The 20,792-nt window shown below is 44.0% G+C and overlaps 1 protein-coding gene and 1 long non-coding RNA gene across 3 annotated transcripts in view; one reads left to right on the top strand and one right to left on the bottom strand.

The window, feature by feature from the left end:
• TESK2 (testis associated actin remodelling kinase 2) overlaps positions 1-13,851 on the bottom strand; it is a 69,396-nt gene extending 55,545 nt beyond the window's left edge. The window contains exons 1-2 of one of the 2 annotated variants that reach the window (XM_065071530.1): positions 13,643-13,851; positions 5,403-5,706 (exon numbers count right to left, since the gene is read on the bottom strand). In XM_065071530.1, the coding sequence (XP_064927602.1) occupies positions 5,403-5,624 (222 nt within the window). In that variant the 5' untranslated portion in view covers positions 5,625-5,706; positions 13,643-13,851. Of the gene's footprint in view, positions 1-5,402; positions 5,707-13,642 lie in introns of those variants that run through there. The other variant, XM_021285632.2, reaches the window with a different exon arrangement.
• Positions 13,852-13,955: 104 nt separating this feature from the next.
• On the top strand, positions 13,956-15,400 carry LOC135580077 (uncharacterized). The gene is made up of 2 exons (XR_010474213.1): positions 13,956-14,625; positions 15,164-15,400. It is a non-coding gene; the product is annotated as an uncharacterized LOC135580077 (long non-coding RNA).
• The last annotated feature ends 5,392 nt before the right edge of the window (positions 15,401-20,792 follow it).

Genomic DNA, 20,792 nt, shown 5'->3' with positions numbered 1-20,792 from the left:
TTAAACAGATGGAGGCTGCTTATCTTTAAGGCACCTTGAAGACACTAAATAAATATGAGAAACAGGATCTCAGCCTCAGGCACAGTATGTATTTAAACAGGCGCACCTTCTCTGATCACTCAGCACTTCTGAAACTCAAAGCACATAAGTTTGACCACACAAAATAAAGACCAACAACCAATTAATGAATTAAGGACCATCATTCCAGGGTATTCCAATAAGAGGCCTTAAAGCATAAGCACATACAGCATGAATATCCTGAGGATACTGACCCATTTGCATCCAACACTCATCTTGCTAAGCCAACCAAAAGCACACTGGCCTCTCTTTGTATTCAGACTTGGCATTGAACCTGGATAGTACTGGTTTCACAGGCAAGGGAGTCCACACATCACAACACAGTACTGACATATTGCCAGCATTTGTTTCTCAGGAGTATCTGTATCTTGTTTTTCACATGGCTTCGATGCATCTTATAAGGCATCTTCATAAATAAGCCAGACACATGTGATCTAGAAGGAACTATTATAAAGTAGCAATGTAAAACAATAATCAAAGGAGTAGCTAGTGGTTCACAGGTAAATTGGTAAGACTATCAAGCAGGACACTGGAGGAGCCTGCCTGAAGTCAAACCAGGGAGCAAAGGAGGCCCAAGTACTTCTGAGACAGAATTAGAATTCAAAGTGATCTTGAAAAATTAAGAAATGCTTGAAGGGGGACAACGGTCACAGGAAAAAAAAAAGCAAGCATTTAAGCCAGCAGGGATTAGTAGGTAAAATTTGCATCCCAAGTAGAAAAACAGGAAAACTGTGTAGCCAGAAGTTCTGCAGAAAAGAACTCAAATTATAGGGGATCATAAATTGAGTGCTTAACACTTGGTGCTTCCAGTAGTTATGCTGAAATGGGAGGGCTGATTTTCATCTCAAGATATTTTTTGGCCACACCCATGCTCAGGTGCTTAGTATTTCAGCTCTAAAAGGTAGTTTACTTTGCATCAAGTCTTACATGATACATCATATATTCATAGACTTGTCTTTTCCCATCCACCATTAAACAAATATTTAACTGATTTTTTAAAGTATTTCATTAAGTGATTTTTAAGGTGTTATGCATCTTTTCCACTGCTCACATAAATAAACTTCCCACATGTATGCTTAAGATACAAACTATACTGACATATTGCCTAGAATATTTAGTGAGATTAGGTTGTTTTTTTCTCTGATGACTAATTTCAAATAGTGAATCTCTTTACTCCTACAGGTTAAAGATGCAGTTCGAGGTGGTCAAGGCTGTGGCCTCGTTGACTTGATTTCTGTCTTCAAATCTGATCTCTGCGTGTCCCAAAGAGAATCTTTGGAAGGCTGCACTAGCTTCAGCGGTTTTGTCAGAGCATGTTCCCTGACAAACACAAATTCTTTTTTCTCCCTGTTACACAAATGTCAACACTCCAGCTATTGGGAAGGAGGGAGCTTTCAACAGTCACATCCATCATTACAGTAGCAGTGAGGTGTCTCTGCACTGCAGAACTTATCAGTGACCCAAATATAAATTGTTCTCCTCCTCTTGAATTATCTTCTGACAGTACCACTAATCAGATGGCCAGGTGTATTTAAAACAGCACAAGAACTGTTTGCAGTGAAAGAACTATTTCAGCATCCAGAACTGCCCAAGACAAACCCATTAATACTTCCTTGGGTATCCAAACACTTCACCATTCCTCAACAGCCAAAACCCTCAAATTCCCCATTGACTACACCTATAGAGCAACACAACCTTCCCAACACATACAGAGGACACTGAATTTGCACAATTCTATATTAGATCAACGATCCTTATTTTCATGTATACATGAATGATAAACCACAAAAAGCCCATTTTTAACATTCAGCTGAAGCACTGAGGTATTTCCAGTCTCTCTCAAAAGTTCAGCCAGAGAATGCAGAGCCAACAAGAACACCTGAAGGAATTCTCTAGCAACTTGAATATTTAGTAGTGACTCTGAATCTGAAGGTATATTTGAATAGAAAAAAATATTGGATTTTAGCCTGACTGCTGTTCCAACACACATTTTACAACAAATAGTATCTATTTCCCAATATGGTATTTAGTTTCAGTATGATGCTTATCTCCCCCACAATTACTTTTAGTTTCATCAGCCCTTACCGGTCTTCCCAGCTCAGAATTTAAAGGTTTGGGATCATGGCTGAGCACTGGTTATTTACATAAACAATCTTTGCCTAGTTCAATCTTAAAAGTAAACCTCAATGTTCTGCACTTGCAATTGAAAATCAGAACAGGCACTAGTCAGTCAGATGCTTCAAACTACATTGCTAATAGTCTGACAAAGTTCAGTTTTTCTAGACTAGTTGCTATACTAATTAGTATTCAGGCAAACATGAATTTAAATTGTTATAGTGCTGGTTAACAAAAATAAAAATGCTACTTTAATACTTCCTGCTGAATAAGCCACAAAGTTGAATTTGTATATGAATAAAGGTGCACTAGAAATGCTAGAAGATCATTCATAGCACATATGACCATTAAATATACATCTGAGCTGCAATGTACTCCTATGCCCAAGTTAATAGAAGGCAACTCCTTTTTAAATATAGTCTATCACAGTGGATAGGAGTTCCCATAGAAAAGGATGGAGAGGAAGAAATCACTGAAAACAATTGTCAGTTACACAGCAAAAGAAAATCCCAAAGCATCAAAACAGCCCAAGCATTCTTTACGAAAACACTTGAGTGAACCCAGTATACGACACTCACAAAACAATAGACAAATATATAATTGAAAAAAATCTCTGGTGACATGGTGGTTTTGGAGGCACCTTTGCCAATTTGAAGGGAAGGTTTCATTGCTCTTGTAAAATTACTTACGCAGCAAGTCTAGAACTGTCCTGTATTCTTCTCGAGTTCAATTGTTTAGCTGGGAGCCTACGGATCAGGCCAAACTTTAACTGTGTCAAACCATGAGGCTCTCCAGCCTGGAAGCACATCAAGGTTCTTGCATGAAATCTGATCATCAGCACAGCAGGATTAATTACTGAAGGGGTCATGCAGATAAACTAGCAGAACAGAAACCTTCTTAAATGAGCATGGAACTGCATCTAAGATAAGGTCCTAATGCATTCTCACCCCTTTGTGCCAAAACTGAAGCGAGACCTTGTTTGAAACTGAGGTGAAAGAAAAGGTTTTATCGCTCATTGTGTCCCTGCAGGAGGTCCGTGGTTGTTTCTGGGAAAACAGACACTAGTACTCAGACTACTACCATGCTCTCCTAGAGTAATGGCACTACTGATTGCAGACTGACACCGTGTGATGTCTAGTTTAGCTTACCAAAAAGGGGAATGGCAGGGGAAGCTTTTTAAAGAGTTAGCAGACTTAATGCACAGGAAGGTAAACCAGGAATCAAGGATTTCTCTCAATCAACGTAAATTCTGAAACAGACGTTTACCTCTGTATGCCACTACCTGGCTAAACCAAGTGCTCTCCTAAAATAAGGTATTCTTAATAAATCAATCACTACAAGTGCTGGAAATATACTTTTAGCCACTTTCTTCCCGCATCTACTTTTGTATGATCAATGATCTATAATGCTGAGTATATGAGCACCTTGCCTCAGGGCACGTCTCCATGATGTTCCTCACCAATACACGGTAGAATACCGTAGCTATTTCATACAGTCAGTCTGTTCACAAAGCATGCAGCTATTCTGCTACAACACCTTTTGAAGTCCAAACATAAATATGATTGACAATATTGCTATAGGATAGATTCATAATCTAAGCACTGGGAAATGCAAGTATGAAAGAAGCCAAGATCCTAAATTTACAGAATAGGAAAAGACACAATATCTAATCAACAACACTGAGATAAACGTAAGACAAAACTACTCCAAAACACGAATTCTGAAATTCACACAAACAAACCAAGGTCTGTTATTCCCACTACTTAGAGATGACAGAAGTCTATTGGTACCCTTACACACTTCACAGTAGCTTTGCTGTAAAAGCTATAAAGATGAGTTCCAGTGACAGACACAACTTAAAAATCAGTTCAATCCACGTTAAGAAATATCTGGATATAAAGATAGGTGGTACAAAATGAATTACAGAAAGCTTTTCCAAACAGGAAAATAAGAAGAAAACCAAACAAAAACCACTTTGTTCTCAATTTGTATAGAAACTGGCTTTATAAAGAGCTGACCTGTACCATGTCTACTACACATCCCAAATAAAATTTGCCATGTCTGCCCATTTGGAGGAATTAAAAACTTGTGTTAGTCAGAATTAAATTTCATATATCTAGCTAAACAGAAAAAATTCTGCGGTGTGACTTGCCTTTCGACAAGAAAAGAGATATATATGGAGATCTGAATGCCTTTGAGTATTAAAGCATCATCATAATAACCTGCATTTTCTAATTCACATTTCTATTTACATCAATAAAGCTGAATAAAAGGGTTTTTTTGTTTAAATTCATAAAGAAAACACCACACAGTGTCACGGAATGGACATAATATATTGTGAGATAAAGTTTATTTCCATTTCAAGTGAAATGCCAGAAATTTGGGGAGTGACTTGGTTTAAACTCAGGAACTGGGACAAGGAAACAAATTATTTTTGCAGTGCATGAAAGCCTGGAAGTCAACTCAATGTCCCATTCCTCTAGGACAAACCTTACCAGAACAGCAGAAATATCACCAGTGCTAAAAAAACTGGGGTTGCCTGTATGGTTTCACAAACTGCTTTACAAAGTTCTTATCCACTTCCCAGATTCAGAGCAGCAAGTCACTGGCAACATCAGATTTTCTCATTCATACTATTTATGTCAAACCAGTCTCTGATTATTTGAGTTAGAGGCACGGCATAGCAAGCAGGAAAAGAAACAAATAACACCTAATCGCATTGTAGCTTCAGTGCAATAAATTTTGTGGTTTCAAATTCAGTAGTCATATGTACATCTCCTAACACACACATATCTAGTGTTGGGAGGCAGACTACTAAAAAGTGAGTGCAATCCCACAAAACTAATCTAGCTAAATTAAAGACATTCACACTTATTTATGAAAAAACCAACAGCCATTAGTGTTTAATACACCCATGAATGCAAAAATACATGGCAGAGACCAAATGATAAACCAACCTAAGGGCTTTTTTTAGCTTTTCCTGTTTCTCCTAAATAGCCTCTGCAACTGCCCAAATAAATTACAAGTAAAAAACATAGTTTAAAGAGTGACACTCACTCACTCACCCTGAGTAAATCAAATACAAGAACAAACAGTTGACTTCTGTGAAAAGTACTTTTGCAAAAAGTACTTCTGCTTATACTCTGGTACATTCTCAGCAGCAACTATGAAGCAATCAACATGAATAGAGGAAAAAACTAAACACACACCTTGAACACCTCCGAGAAGAAACCAGAGCCAATCTTCTCACATGTGAAGTCATCGAGACGGGTAAGTCTGGAAAAGGCACTTATCAGGGCTCTGTATGAAGAGGTACAAACTCTTCCTATCTGGGATGCAGTCCCGTCTCCTCCAGGGCCACCATCAAAGTCTTCAGCGCGCTCCAAGCGAGGTGGAAATCCTGCTATTGAATTCCGCTTACTTCGGTCCATTTTGAAAACAAGGTTTTACTTTGCTAAGGGAAGGCTTCTCACATTTCGGGTAATTTGCTGTGTTCTCTACTCTTGTTGGATCCTAAAATACAAGAAATTGAGATTATCATTATTCTAAACATACCTAATAAGTTTGACAGGACTCCAACACAGCTTATACCAGTTTAAAGGAATAACAACAACAACAAAAAAGCAGGAGATATCCAAGGAGAGGCACAAAACCAAACACACACAAAAAACCCCAAAACAAACAAAAAAACCCCACAACACAAACAAATGCACACACCACACCACACACAAGCCCATAGTATCATAAATAGAGACAGACAACCTAACAAACTTTTCCTTTAGATTCATGGCAAGGATCTGTCTATTCCAAGATGAATAGGTTTGGAACTCTAAATGTAAATGGTAACAACTTCCATTCCCTCCCCACCCCCTTTCTTTTTTACTCAAGTTCTGGTTGCTAAAGCCATCAACTAAGCAGGAGGAAACCCACAAAATGTAACGTTCTATTCTGCTTCAGCAGCAGTTGGTGACCAATTTGCTGTTGCAAGAAATGACTTCACATTAGAGACTGAACAAAGGATCCCTAACTATAGAAAACAGTTCGACTTTCAGTTAGCATAAGGAAAATTATTAGTTGTCAATAACAGTAGCTGGAGGCTGGAGCACCTAAACCTTCGTTTTTAAAGCTTCCACCTACAAGTGTTCCAAGACCAGTTCCTTAACTGGTAGGAACACACGTTTAAATCCACTACAGATCTAGCCCCTAAATTTATAAAAACCTCAACAATCCTGCCACAAAACCAAAGAATTCTTATAAGAAACTGCTGGAACAGTTCTTCTCCCTAAGATACTTTTAAAGCTATATTAATTTCAGTTCAACCAAACACAGGAAATAAGCTACATTTGCCAAGTACGAGAGGAGAAAAAAAAAAAAAAGGGAAAAGAGAGGGAAAAAAAAAAACAACAACAGTAAGGGATTTTTATTTATTTATTTATATTTTAAATTTTTAAGAGGATGATGAAGTAATCAGGATGACTCTGGAGCCCATCAAATGCAGCTTGGACTGGCAAACCTGACAGGTGGCCTACTTGGTTTTTTTCTTTAAACCTTAGACTCAATAGGTTATTCATCTTTTCCACACTTAACTGTTCACTTACAGCACTTGGGTGAGCCTCCACAAAACCTGAACAAAGTGAGCAGTCACAAAAAGGACAGACTTCTCTCTTCCCCCCCCCCGCCCCACTCTGAGAGCAAATGAAAAACTGGAGGGAGGGGAAGGAAATAATAAAATTTAAAAAAAAAAAAAAGGTAGACAAAATAATAGCAAAGCAGAGAACAGACCAGGCAATTATACTTCTATTTAAACCTGAACAATACACTAAATTTGAAAAGCATCTCAAAAACAGAGGCACACCAGCTGTCCTCTGAATATACAGCAGTGCTGCTATACCCATGTTTTGTATGCAGTGCATCTTCCAGAGATGCTCTGTGCCAACACATCAGAAAAACATCAGTCCTTCCCTGCCTTCAGAAGTAAGCTCTGTTGAACTGCATGCAATTAATTTGAGGTCATCCTCTCAAAAAAGCAAACAAACAAACAAAAAACCCTCATATTTTTCTAGGTGTTTATTTCAATCACCTTAACACTAACCCTGTCTAAATGGGAGTCAGGAGGAGGTGGGTGTAAGAGAATCTTACCAGTGATTAAGAAAATAGAATCTCCATCAAATCCCATGTCATGTTATTCCTACAGAATTTTATACGCAGACTCCCATATGCACGAGCTTACTGCACTTTTCAGATGATAGTACCATACAGTCTAATGTTGTGGTGTGGCCAGTTGCCACACAGAAGATCAGGATCCAATTTCTGACCTCATATTCTTGCCCCATGAGCCTTGAAGGTCTGGAAATGATACAGAAGCACCATGGGAAGACACAGCCTGTTATAGCTCCCTAGTTAAGAAAAATAGCCCAGAGAACCTCCCCAGCTATAGAGAAGATGCCCAGGAATTTCCAAGGCACATTTAAATAATTCCTTTTGATCTGAAAGGGACAAACTAACATTTGGTTACTTTCTAGGAGATAAAGAAAGAACTGTCTGTGGAAGGAAGACAGACAGGAAACCATGGTGTTAACAACTCATTTTCTGGAACAGGAGATGCAGGTAACTTTGAAGACTGACCAGAAAACCTGCTGTAATTGAAGAAACCATTTTTTAGAACTTATTTGCATCAGAGTAATACCCACATGCACTAGACGCTTTCCCAGGAAGGGCACAAGCATTTGCCCCATAAATGCACAGTCTGACACTCCAGTATCACAGTAACACCAGATTAAGCGTACTCTGGAGCTTGTAAACACCCCTGCTACATCTAGTGAAACAACACGTCCACACCGCAGCCCAGCAAACTAAAGCAACTTGTAAATCAGGACTATAAGTTTAAGTTCTCAGGCATAGCAATGTATATACAAAAAGAAAATAGAAAGATTGCTGTTATATTAACTAGAGGAAGATACCAAGTTATGTAAGCAATCTTAAAGAGGAGGAAAAGCCTAACTCCGTCCTAAGTACCCAAATACCATTAACAAAATATCAGCTCTCAACATAGTCTCTCAATCTATTAAAAAATAAAGAAACCCTCATACATACACATCCTTTTGATCAAAATCACATGGTGAACTTTGCAAAACTCTATACAAATCCCACAATGAAAGACGAGATTCAAAGTACTTCACACAACATAAACCCCAAAAGGTTTTGCCATCTGGATTCCCAAGTAACTCATTCCTTCATTTTTGCCTGCTGGAGTTTGCCTTATTTCCAGACAGCTACACAAAATCCTTGGAAATTATTAGGATAGAGCTCCATTTGTCTCCTTTTCCGCCCAGGATTGCACACACAGAATTAGAGGAAAATTTCAAGTGGGCACAATTCCAAGTGGGCCTCCTGTCATTTTGGCCAATTACACTAATGATCACATTCTCAATGAAATCAACCAAGGTTTAATTGACTGTCAAGTCAGTCTGAGGTACTTTAATTTACTACCTTGTGTGGTTAATTAAAGTGCACTGAACAGAATCCAAGACTATCCTGCAAATCCTGCAACCAGCTAAAAGGTTGTTGGGTGGGTTTTTTTCATAATAAAGTTCAGCTTAAAAACTCTTCAGTTGTGCTCAACAGACAGTTAAAAAGAAAAAGACACTAAACACTAAAAAACATGTCCCAATAAATTCTTTGCTTTCAGAACATTTTTTCTGACACCCTTACACAAGAAAAACACATCACATTCTGCCAAGACAAAAACCATTTAGAAATATACCTCTTGAAATGCATACCTGCCCTACTCACACATTTACTACATTACTGAAAAGCACAATTACAGAATGTTTCGTGCCCTACCACATCTTAATTTCTTAGTGTAACAAAACAAACCTTGAAAAAGAAAAAAAATTACCCATGTTAATATTATTTCAGGATCACTTTCACCACTGCATGAATGCATGGATTTTTTTACTCATAGAATTTACGATAAATACAAATACTATCTGCATTTATTTGGTTAATTAGATGTTTGGCTTTCGAAACCAATACCTAAGCTTGCAAATATTTAAAGATGAAAACCCCACAACAGCACGTCAAGTTATACCCCACCCATCAATGTAAAACTAAGAGGTGAAATTTTAGGCTTCATAGATATAAAAATGGGTGAAGTTTCACGGGGTATAAAAGATGATCTTTAAAAACAAACATACAAACCAATCAACCCAAACCAAACATTTCAATTCATTACTAAGGCTTTTACTGACCCCTGTATCTTTATAACATGCATATTTGCACACAAATGTCAACCTCGCAATTTCCTAAAAGATGGCCTTAACAACAACAGCCTTTTTTAGACACAGAAGACTGTCGCTAGGCATGCAGCCTGGAAAGCAATAAATCTGGTGGATGCATGTTATTAATTTGAAAAGGTTTTCTGAAGAACAAGATGCCAAAGCTTTGACATAAGTAATTTGCCAAGAGTTAACTATTTAAACTCATAGTATGATGTAGCTTCAAAGCCCAGCACCACAAAAACATGAAGGAATTACGCTGGCAAGTGTCACTCAACAAAATAATAACTGAGGGGAGCAGAGGGAAGCATTCACTGTAGTATTGTGCAAATTTTAGAAAGGCTTCAGAGGAACGTAAAGAGCAAAATCTTCCAGAGACTGAATTGACTTTGAGGTCATTAGCCTGGAGGAGAAAAAAAAAGAAGTTTGGAAGTAAAACACTCAAACTAAACAGGTAAAGAGATCCAGGCATTCCACAGTTTTGTTCTCAACTGCTGTCATCTATCATCTGCTTTCCTAACAGAACAAAAGTTCCTTGGTTTATCCACAACTTAGCTTCTTGTCTTTGATAGAAGGATAATATCAAATATTTATAGGCAAGGTGGTTACAAGTATCAGAACTTGCACTATGTTTGGCCCAGCTCATCCTGAAGCTGAAGTCTTTTAACTACTTTTACAGCATTAAGTCTCAGGGTCCAATTTAAATTCTTAATTGGAACACTACATATGAATGTCAAAATCTCAACATTTTCTATTTTCATTTAGGTAACATCTTGCTTTAATTTCACCTCCCCTGTAGGGGATAATTCCAAGCTCTGGCCAGTACTGTCATAACAAAAGCTTCCCACAAGGAGGGCTGACATTCCTCAGAAGAGACCTGCGTTAGCCCTAATACACCACTCCAAAAACTGGAAGTCTGCTAAACTGCATTGTGGTTTTATAGTGCAAACAAACTTCCACAAGAGGCTAAGTTGAAACAAACAGTTCATTTATTTTGTGACTGAAGCCAAGTCTGAAACCAGTAAAAGAGACTAGCCATTAATTTACTGCAGAGCTCAGGATTCAGGGCCAAGGTTGTAGGTTTAAAAATATTTGCATCAAGCATAGGCATAAACTCTGGCACACACTTAGAAGGCAAATATCACTTGGGGGGGGTGGGGAACCACACAAACAAACAGAAAAATCACTTGATCCGTATGCCCATAGTATAATTACCAACAGTTTCGTGGGTTCAACTATAACAGAAAACTAAACCTCTACAGAGGGACCTCACAAAATCCATTTGTCTCCTAGCCTGGTTTTAGTCAGTGCAATACACAGTGTAGACAGACTCTAGCCTAGTTACAGAGCATGGTTAGAGTTAAATAATCACTCAAGTAGACCATGTACACTACACAGCTGCTGCTTCAAATGGATAATTTTAATATATTATGTTTGGCTAACAAAACAGAGCTCAGTAAAGACACTGAGAAGCAGCTCATGCCTTCCAGGTGTCAGCAGGCTGACGTTTGCTTAGCTCTTGAGGAAAACAAAGGGAATCAAAGCCTTCCAATACCAACAGGTATTGTAACATCTCAATAATCAAGGAATTCCCCCTTCAGCGCCTCTGCCAGGTTTATGGCTGAAGACTGACAGCTCTATTAACACTGGGAGGATTCACATGAGATGGCACACCACTTTCTGCTGTTTCAATGCAGCCACTGAGACAATCCAGCACAGCAAAGGCAAGAAAAGAGAACAAGAATGCTCAAAAGAGGGATGAAAGTAAGGTGAGCAGCCTGACTTTCATACCTGACAGACCTCTCTTGAATACAATCTTACATTCATACATCATCACACGGGACAGACAATATTTGTATTTTCCAGCTGAAAGTGTCATCTCAGCAAATACTTAAAACGCATTTTGTAATCTAACCTTAAAACACAGCTGAAACACCAGTTATGGTGAAACACCCAGTACCATGTTTCCTTCAGGTACCAGCTCCACGAATGGACAGTAACACAGCCTTGGCTATTTATGAATTTTTGAAGTGAGAACAGGGCTTCCCAAATCTGTTGTTGTTAAGGAATTGGAGACATTGGAGTTTGCTGGTGTTTACATATCAATCTGAAGCACCCTGGGTACCACGGAGAAACACGTAACTCAGTTTGTGAGCCACAGACCTGGAATGTACCAAGTCAGCCTTCAAAAGCAAAGTTACCTCAACTAAGTCCACTCTGGGTTGCCAGAGCTATTACAGTCCTCCAGTTCAACCAGTAGGACAAACATATCCAAAAGTGGCTTGGCCACTACCAGAAATGCGCTCAACTTAGGAAAAAGTGACAGGGCCATATGAAAAGAAGCTTACTATCCAAGTCAGAAGGAGGCCTTGGCAACAGACAACAGATGGAGCCAGTGTGATACAGCTGCTGATTATTAGACGTACTTACTGATAAACACACAACTTCAAGTGAATATGTTAGGGAATTAACAAGCAGGAAAAGGGCATTAAAAAAAAGTCATGAACATTGACCTTGTTTGATCTTGAGTAGAAGAGTACTTATTTTTTGTGTCGGGCTGCAAGGTACCATGCCGCAGGGATATAATAAGCAGCTTTGCCATTGTGCAAATGCATGGTTCTCAGCTAGAGGAAGAATACAGAAAGGGAACCTATGATGCAAGCGAACCACAAGCTTCATTCTTTTCTGCAGCAGAGGCAGAAGCAACAGTCCTCTCCTTTAATCCTGCATTTCTTTCATGAATTTGTGAAACCACTTGCATAAATAATTACAATGGCAAAAGCAAACGTATAGAATTGTAGGGTACAACTAGGTTACAGGAGGCCTATACCACCAGAATATCCCATTTAGACCAAATGTGTCCTTCCACAGCCGCAAAAATACTAAGTACTGAAGCAAAGATTCCTGTTTCTATTTCCTGCTGTGCTCCCACTGACAGCTGTTTATCCTAATGAAACAGCACAAAAATTCCAAGTAAAAAAAAAACCACACACTTGCCACCAGGTACAGGGAACACATCCCTTTGCCTTCGGTTCAAGCTACTCATGTTTTACATGCAACACGAAGACAAACCAAAACGGACAATGGAATTACACAGCCATGTCTAAAGCTGTACCATATACTTCTGCAAGACTCAGAAAATGACATTTTTATTGGCCTATCAGGATATGGTATGCAACAATAATTTCCAAAGATGATGACTAAATGGAAAGGTTTATGGCTAGTCCACTGGGCATATCAGTTTCTCATAAAAAAGTCTTATCTTAGGTTGTAAATTCCACTGTCTAATTAAGTCCATGGAACTGTAAGTCTGTTGATCTTGCAGACAATAAAATATACTAGAACTCTGATCTCTACTTAAAAAAAAAAGTCATTTCAGTTGAAGCATAAAGGCTTCTCATAAATTAGCCTAAACATTAGCTGCAAGTCTCCTTTGGGGGGACAGAAAGAAAGGCATAAACTTAAATAAGATTCAATTCAGTACTCTCAAAATTTTAGATTTCAGCTATCAACTTTCATATCTATCAGAATATATAAACGGAAAGTCCTCCATACTTAATGCAAATACGGTTCCCACCCTCAAAGGAATGCAACATTAAGGGCGATCATCTGCATTTATACAGCACCTTTCATCTGAAAGCCATAAAGCAAACATATATGCACATACACCTGAACAGTCGAGCCTGTCATTAAAACATGATTCATGTATTTTTACAGGGTAGCACTTAAAATAGCAAAGCCGGAGCCAAAGCTTTCGCACTTCTTGGCAAAGTGACCATTTTCGAGGCAATCCTCATGTGGCTGGGCAGCGCTCCCAGCCGTGCTCAGGCAGACCCTTGCCCCCGGATCAGGGCACGGGTTTCTGCAGCCGGCTTTCCCCGCAGCGCTCAGGCGCCCTGCAGCCCCTGCTCCCCCTCACCCCCGGGGCGAACGCAGCAACCCCGCACACCTGCTCACCGAAACACATCGCTCAGCTCCCCGCGCTGCCGGGGGCGCGGAGCAGCGGGACCCCGCCGGCCGCCCCTTCCCCTCCGCTGACAGGCTGCCCTTCCCGGCGCGCTCCCGCCTCCCGCCCCGCCGCCTCCCGCACGGGCCTCCCCGGGGCCGCGCGGGCTCCCCCCGCCCCGCTCTCCGCTCGCGCCCCGCTCAGCCCCTCGCGCGCCGGCCGTTACCTGAGCGGCGGCGCCAGCAGGGCCTGCGGGCGGCGCGGGCTCTCATGGCCGCATACCCCACCGGCAGCCAAGCCCCGGCCCCTCAGCAGCGCGGCGAGGGTCTGCCCCGCCGCTGCGGCAAGCGAGGGGGCCCCATGTGAGGAGAGAGCCCAGCTGCGGGACCCGGGGCCGTGATCACCGCGGCTCCTCCTCCTCCCGCAGCCCCCGCCTCCTCCTCCTCACGCGTCCGCCCCCCCGCGGCGAGCGCCGCCGCCGAGCCGCCCACAGCACCGCCCCTCCCTAACAGCCAATCGTTGCGGGACAGGGCTAGATGGACGGCACCCCTCGGCCAATGGATTAAGGGAAATCAAGCGGAGGGACTCGCAGGTAGTCCACGAGAGTACTCCTTTTTAATTGGTCATGAGCCACTTGAGAGGCAGGCCGATCGTCCAACCAAAAGAGCAACAACAGCTCCCAAAACAAGAGCGGGAGCCAGTGAGAAGAAAGAGAGAGGGGCGTTGCTATGGGCGCCTCGCTTTCACTGGTCAGGCTTTGAGGACGGGTTATAAGTAAGCGAGTTAGCCAGTAAGACTGTGGCACACGCGGTGACGGACGGGCGGAGCAGCCAATCCCCGTGTGTTTATAGGCAGCGCTGGGCGGGAAGCTGTCAGCGGGACGGGCACCGCGACGGGTCCGGGAAGCGCAGGGATCGTTGTCCTCTCGTACTGCGGGTCCCGCCGGCTCTTCGCCCTAAAACCGGAGCAGCGCCGCAGCCAGTGCCGACAGCAACGCTCACCCCTCCGCTCGGGCAGCCGTTGACAGCCGGCAGGGGAGCACCCGGCTTCAGAGCGACCGTACCTGGGCTCCGTGGCAGCGCCGCTGCTGTTCTCACCTCCGCTCTGCCCCACAGGACTCACCCCTCTCCTCCTCACTCCAGCTCTCACGACTTCAGCATTTAACTCAAACTCGTCCTTGATTTTCCAGCCGCCTGCACCCCACTCGAGGTTTCGGTCACAGCGGGGGGCACAGAGCCCCTGCTCAGCCCCTGCCTGCAGCCCGCTCAGCGCAACCCAAATATCCTGAGCTTCTGGCTTCCCAGCTGTAATAAGTCTGTGATTTTTCGCATACAAACTATTTTTTTCAAATTATGGCTTATCCACATGCAGGCAGTTTGAAAAGTATAGAAAAAGGATACCTTTTTTCCTGCTAGGACACACTGCCAGACTTCAAATATCCATTCCAAAGCACGGCAGGACTAGAACATCTCATTAAATGGTGCTGAGGGGAGCTGGGGTTTGTTTTACATTGGCAAGGGACCGATTTTTTTCCCTGACCTCATCCTTGGCAGTGGTTGAGCTATTTTTACTGAACCTCTTTAAGAAACAAAGTTAATTTGCTGTAGAGTCTTGGACAGAATAACTGAATCCCAGTTAAAACAGCAGAAGGGTCTTGGACAGGAATGCATTGCTCAACCTTGCCTTGCCGTATTAGTAATATGTTTTCTCACTATCCTTCGTCACTGTTTACATCTAATCTTTACAGCTCAATCCAAAATGTGTTCGAGGGAATTTCATGTTGGAAACATCAGCACCAGCTCTACAAATAATATTGAATGAAGATTTACAGTTGGATTAAAATCTCCAGTCTGCAGTATATTGATTAATTTAGTCTCAGAATTTCACCCAATTCTACAGCAAAACTTTGAAAATTTACCTGGAAAAAAAATATATACAATAATGTCTGCACTGGTAAAAGATTAAAAGTATTTTGCATGGGAAATAAGTTGTCCTGTTTTCTTATTTTTCTGTCTGGATTCCCTTCACAGGGAATTTTCCCACACTCCCAAATGCTAAATATCAACCATATGCAAACGTCTATTCTAATGACAGCTCAAACGCAGGGTGCAACAAAGCTTTTGTAATTAAGCCATTAAACATTATTGTAGCCGTCATATTTTAAGCAGTGACAAAGCAGACAGAACTACTCCGATCCGTCAGTGTCCTGCTTGCTGACACTCAAGCAGAACTGAGCTCCAGAATGGGGCTTTTCATCAAGTTTTGTGGGGTTTCTTTGGTAAAACTTATCTTTTAAAGTTAAACTTCAATGCTTTGCATTTTGCTGGGATTTATCCAAGCAAGTTGAAAAGCCTTTGCAAAGCCGACTCTGAAACATCCCCGTGGTCGTTCACTGTGCCGGGGTGCAGTGATTTTGCGGTCTGGTAGCGCCCTGAAGACACCCCCAGTGCCTTCCCATTTCATCTCGCCATTTCCCCAGTATCCCCCGTCCCTGCTGCTTTGGCAGCCGTTAGTTGGCTTCGATGTGACATCTGGTGGCAGCTTTTTGTTAGTTCTCTTTTTGGGAGCTAATCCCAGCACTGAAGCGACTGAATTCTCTTTCCCCAGTGCCCCATTAGAAATTTCACCTCTTTTCCACTTCAAAACAAGATACACGTTGTCTCTGCCTTTATCCTGCAAATAAATGTCTTACTGGTAATATCCATGAGTGAGTGTTTATCCCATGGGCTGGTGCAAATATGGGATTCAAATATGCCAGTGTGGTTTGGTAAAGTTACATCTCAAATGGAAACACTTGTATAGTACTTCCTATAACATCGCATGAGGTCCTGTGATGTATGTCAGAGATGATCCCTTTTTTGAGAGGGAAATAAGGTAGTTTTATCATCCCTCCTGTGGCTTTATCTTGAAGGCAAGGCCTTAGTTTGTAAAGTGGACAAAACAATGTGTTTTGCTGGCGACCATGTGTGCATGTGTGTCAAGAGCAGCACCTTGGTCTGAGAAAGTCCCCCGTCACTCCTCACAGCCAGCACAAGGACCCCCAGCAAATCTGCGGCCTTAATACCTGCAGAAGATGAGCGGCTTTTGTAGTCTTCCCCTGTCTCCCGGAGAGAAGAAAATGAATATTGTATTAGAAGACTCATGAAAGGGACTCATCAAAGCCAAAGTCTTGCAGATGTCACAGCGTACTTAGTTCTGTCTCTGTCTTGCACCCCAGAAGGGTCACACAGCCTGTGAGACCGCAGGCAGCTCTGCTCACGGCGGGTATCCCCCTCCTGCGGCTGCCCCCGCGCTGCTGCCCCACGCAAACATCAGCCACTCCAAAACACTCCTCTCTGCTCTTGGACTGACTCTCTTCCCCAGACAGATAGCTTTGGCTTTTTAAACATAACCGGTTTGGCAAAAGAGCAGCCAAGGGTTAACTCACGGGGTGGCAATAAAAATAGACATAAGAGAAGTTGGGTGAGAGCAGGCAGGAGGGGGAATTCTTTCCCCCAGGCTTTGGAAATGCCCTGGAGAAGGGAAGTTCAGGAGATTTCTCCTTCCCAAGGAGAAATACTGCAATGTAGCCATGTAACTTCTGCCTCCGCTGTAGCAGAGCAGCTGTTTTCCCCGACAGAGAGGTTTTGTGAGCTCCAAAGTGAGACTGACTGTCTAATGGGGATGTCTAAATGGGGATGTCTTTCTGCCTTCCCAGGGGAACAAGACAGTGGTTTGACTTCACAGCACTGTGATGAGATTGGGCATCTTAGTGATTTAACCCACGGAATACTTCATGTAATAAAACCCAACAAGGACAAACATCCCTTTTAGATAGGACTGGTCAAATTCTGCTCTGATTTACACCCATGGAGGTCTGGAGTCTTGTCACGGGAGCTAGAGGAGAGGGTCTGGGTGGGACTGCCTGGAATTTACCCTTGTCTAATGACAATGCTGTCCCTTTTCTAGCCGTTGTCCTTGGTGGACATTTAACAGGACAGCCATGAAAAGTGATCCCTTTAGGCTTTTTAGTCACACACTAAACCACTTAGATTTCAAAAAGCATCTTAACAGGCTCCCCTGGAGACGCATCCTCCCACCCGTGCCTCCCTCGGCCAGCCTTGCAAGTGGCCTTTGCAGCCCAAGGTGAGGTTTGCTCACCGGTGAGCGGGCATGTCCCACTTCTCTGAGCAGAATGCGGCACAGCTGGGGCTGCGCTTGGACCTTGTGCTCCCTCTCATGTCATGACCATCCTCCTGGCAGCAGGGAGGGCTCTGTGGGGGCTGCCTGCACACTGTCCTCCAGACGAGGGTTTACATGCATGGTGATGAAGAACGAGATTAACAATTCTGTCTCACCACCGGTGCGGGCAAGGCAACCAGCGTGTCCCTGAGCACAAAGCCATGCTGTCACATCAGTTCAAACCTGGCATCACATGTCTCCATACAAGACCTGGCAACTATGGGTTCGCCTGAGCATCTTCCATGTTCCTCTTCCAGGAGGCTGGGCAGAGCCCAGGAGGAGGCTGGCAGCAGCACCAGGCACCCTGCCTGGGGAACCAGAGAGGGCTTGAGCTGGGGCAGATGGATATTCCCATTTAGACAGCTGCCCTGCTGTGACCAGCGCTGTGGTCTTGTGCTCTCCTGCCTTCTCATCACAACCATCTGCTGTCCTGGCGTCAGCTCAGAGCCTGTCCACGCTGACACGGTGCGTGGCACGGCTGGAGCCAAGCTCCTTGTGGTACCACAGGCATGGAGCAGCACATTGCAGGCCAGCTTGCTCCGGCCTGCCCCACCATGCTCCCAGCCACGAGGCTGTGCAAGCACCAGGGTGGCGAGCGAGCACTGACCCTGTGTCACTGCTCCTGGGTGGCTTCAGCCCCAGGGAGAGCCCATCAGACCGTGCTCCAGCCATGCGCCCTGAGGAGATGAGGAGCAAAGGGTGAGACCCCAGGGCAGGCCCGAGGCACATCTCCCCCAGCAGCCTCTGAGTTTTTGGGTTGTCTGATGCCAAAATACCGATTTTGTGGGGGAAAACCTTAGATATCTGACAAAGATGTATTCCCAGTAACAGCCACCAGAGTGCAGAAACATTGGTACTAGCTTGGACCATGGTGGATGCCCAAAGAGACCACACAGTCCTGTTAAGCATCCAGGCCACCAGCCCACGTGGACATCAGTCCCACCTCTCCTGCCCCACGCCAAGGCCCAAAAGGGTTCCTGCATTGCCTGGTGCACCGTCCTCACTCCCAAGCTAAGCCAGCTCCTCTCGGGGATTAAAGCACAGCTTTTCGCCTCCAAGGGCTTTGCAGCAGCCTCCCCTCCTCTTGTTACACTCCTCACACTTGCTGCCCTTATGTCTGCAATTACAACAGTGCAGAGACCCATTCTGGCACTGAAAACAGACACATCAGCCACAGCAGAGCTCTTCAGCTTGTCCCCCCAGCCACCCTTGGCTTGGGTACCCTCAGCTCTGCCCCCATCCCTCCAGCCTGGGCTTTGTGCAGAGCTTCGAGCGCCCAGCTGCCACCGGGTCCCTGCTCAGCTGTGTGGGAGATCCTGATCCCAGATCATTGTGACCCCAGATACATTCAGGTCTCCCAGCTCCTTCATTTCTTCCAGCTCCCCCAGCCAGCAAAGCCCCGGTGTTTATTATTCTTTTCCCAGATTAGTTCTCTGCATCCAATGCTTTGCTGTCTCATCTGCTTTTTTTCTTCGGTTTTGTTTTTCCTGTCTTCCTTTGCTAGGCCACAAAGCTGTGAATGGCCCTTGGAAAGAAAGATGAGTCAGGACAGATATGCAGGGGGAAGACAAGCTCCCAGCCTTGAAGTCAGGTTCACCGCCTGCGTCACTGGTGTTAAAAATAGATGAATGGCAGTGCTCTTTGCATTGGGAGAGCAACGGTGGAGATGTAATATCCTGGGCTGCTGAGCAAATGCTCCCTCTCTCTGCCTGCAAGTCACCCTGTAGCATCTTCTGCCCTTTGATAAAGTCTTTTTTCTTGGCTCTGACTTGTGAGATTTAATTTGCCTTTCATAAAAAAATTTTTAAATGTTTCAACATTAGGGAGGAGGGGAATGACTCACTTTGGATTAGCACTTCTGCTCCTGTCGGTTCGCTACCGGCTCTCTTGCGAATTAAAAATCCCTTCAAGTGCTGAGTCGTCCCGCTTTGAGAGCAGCCCCTTGCCCCGTCCCACAGTGAAGTGCTTCTGGAAGATGAGAGAGCAGCTGTCTGGGGATGATATATTGGCCTGTCTACCCCAAGACCAACTCCAATCCTGCCCAGCCCTCCTGAAACAGCAGGTTTGCAGGGTGGTACGGGGCAGGCTGGGATCTGCTGGGCTCTCCGAAGGGCAGGGTGAGATGTGTGCCAGCGGTGCTCCCGGTGCCCAGTGGCAAAGGGCAGAGGACAGAGAGGGTGACGCACAGAAATTGAACAATTTGTGTGAGCCCAGAGCCCAGGTGAAGCAGCCACATGCCAGCAGTGCTGGCCACGGCTGCCATCGCTCTGCCCAGGGCTCCAGCTGCTGCAACCACTCACCTCCGGGCTGTGTGGAAGAGGTGATTGCTCTTCAGATCCCACTGGGGCCGCGCTGGTGTGACAGTGGCAGTGGGACCAAAGCTGTGCTGCTGCTCTGCTCACTCAGGGGCACACTCAGCCTGTGTTGTAGCCCAGGCAGGACACAGATGAGCACTGAGCTTCAGTGTCTCTCCCAGGGCCAACATTTCCCTCCCTGCTACCTGTGCCCTTACTTCCCCTCAGCCCTTTTGTTGCCACTATTTTCCACTCACTTGTTTTCTATTATCTGCTTCTTCCTATTAAATTAGCATAATCAACATTATCATCTCTGGTCTGCTCCGTGCTCTGGCTGCCGGCCAGAAATGAAAGGACAGGAGCTAAATAAAGCCACTGCAAGAGAGAGCGTGACACTGGCTGAGGTTAATTCCATGTTTTTCAAGCACAAAACTTTCTTTCAGAAGTTATTCTAAGTCCTCAACTCCCATTGCTACCCAGACCTGTCTGGTCTACATGCTGCTTAGGTTTGCAAGGATGTTTTCAGTCCTCCTCACAAACAGCCCAGGACAACTACCCCTGAGCAAGTCAGAGCCCTTGTATAGCCCACATGGACATAGGGGGCTGCTGTCTGCTACCTGAGGGGAGTATTCTTGCTCACTCCATGAGAAAGTAGCTGTGCACCAGTGGGATGTTAAAGCGCCCCTTGCTTTTGCTCCCTTCTCCAGGGCAGGAAAGCGGCAGTGTCACCACAAAGACACCATCATGCCGTTGCGGTCTCTTTTCTTGCTCCCAACTGCCCCTTCCGTGCTATGGAGAGCCAAAATTGCCTCATTAGTGTGTTAAGCGTAATCCTAATGAGTGCAGAGATCAGCTAAAGTA

The sequence above is a fragment of the Columba livia genome, chromosome 8, assembly GCF_036013475.1.
Source record: "Columba livia isolate bColLiv1 breed racing homer chromosome 8, bColLiv1.pat.W.v2, whole genome shotgun sequence".
NCBI classification, from domain to species: Eukaryota; Metazoa; Chordata; class Aves; order Columbiformes; family Columbidae; genus Columba; species Columba livia.
The sequence above is the reverse complement of the archived record's forward strand: the minus strand, read 5'-3'. Positions and strand labels throughout refer to the sequence as shown.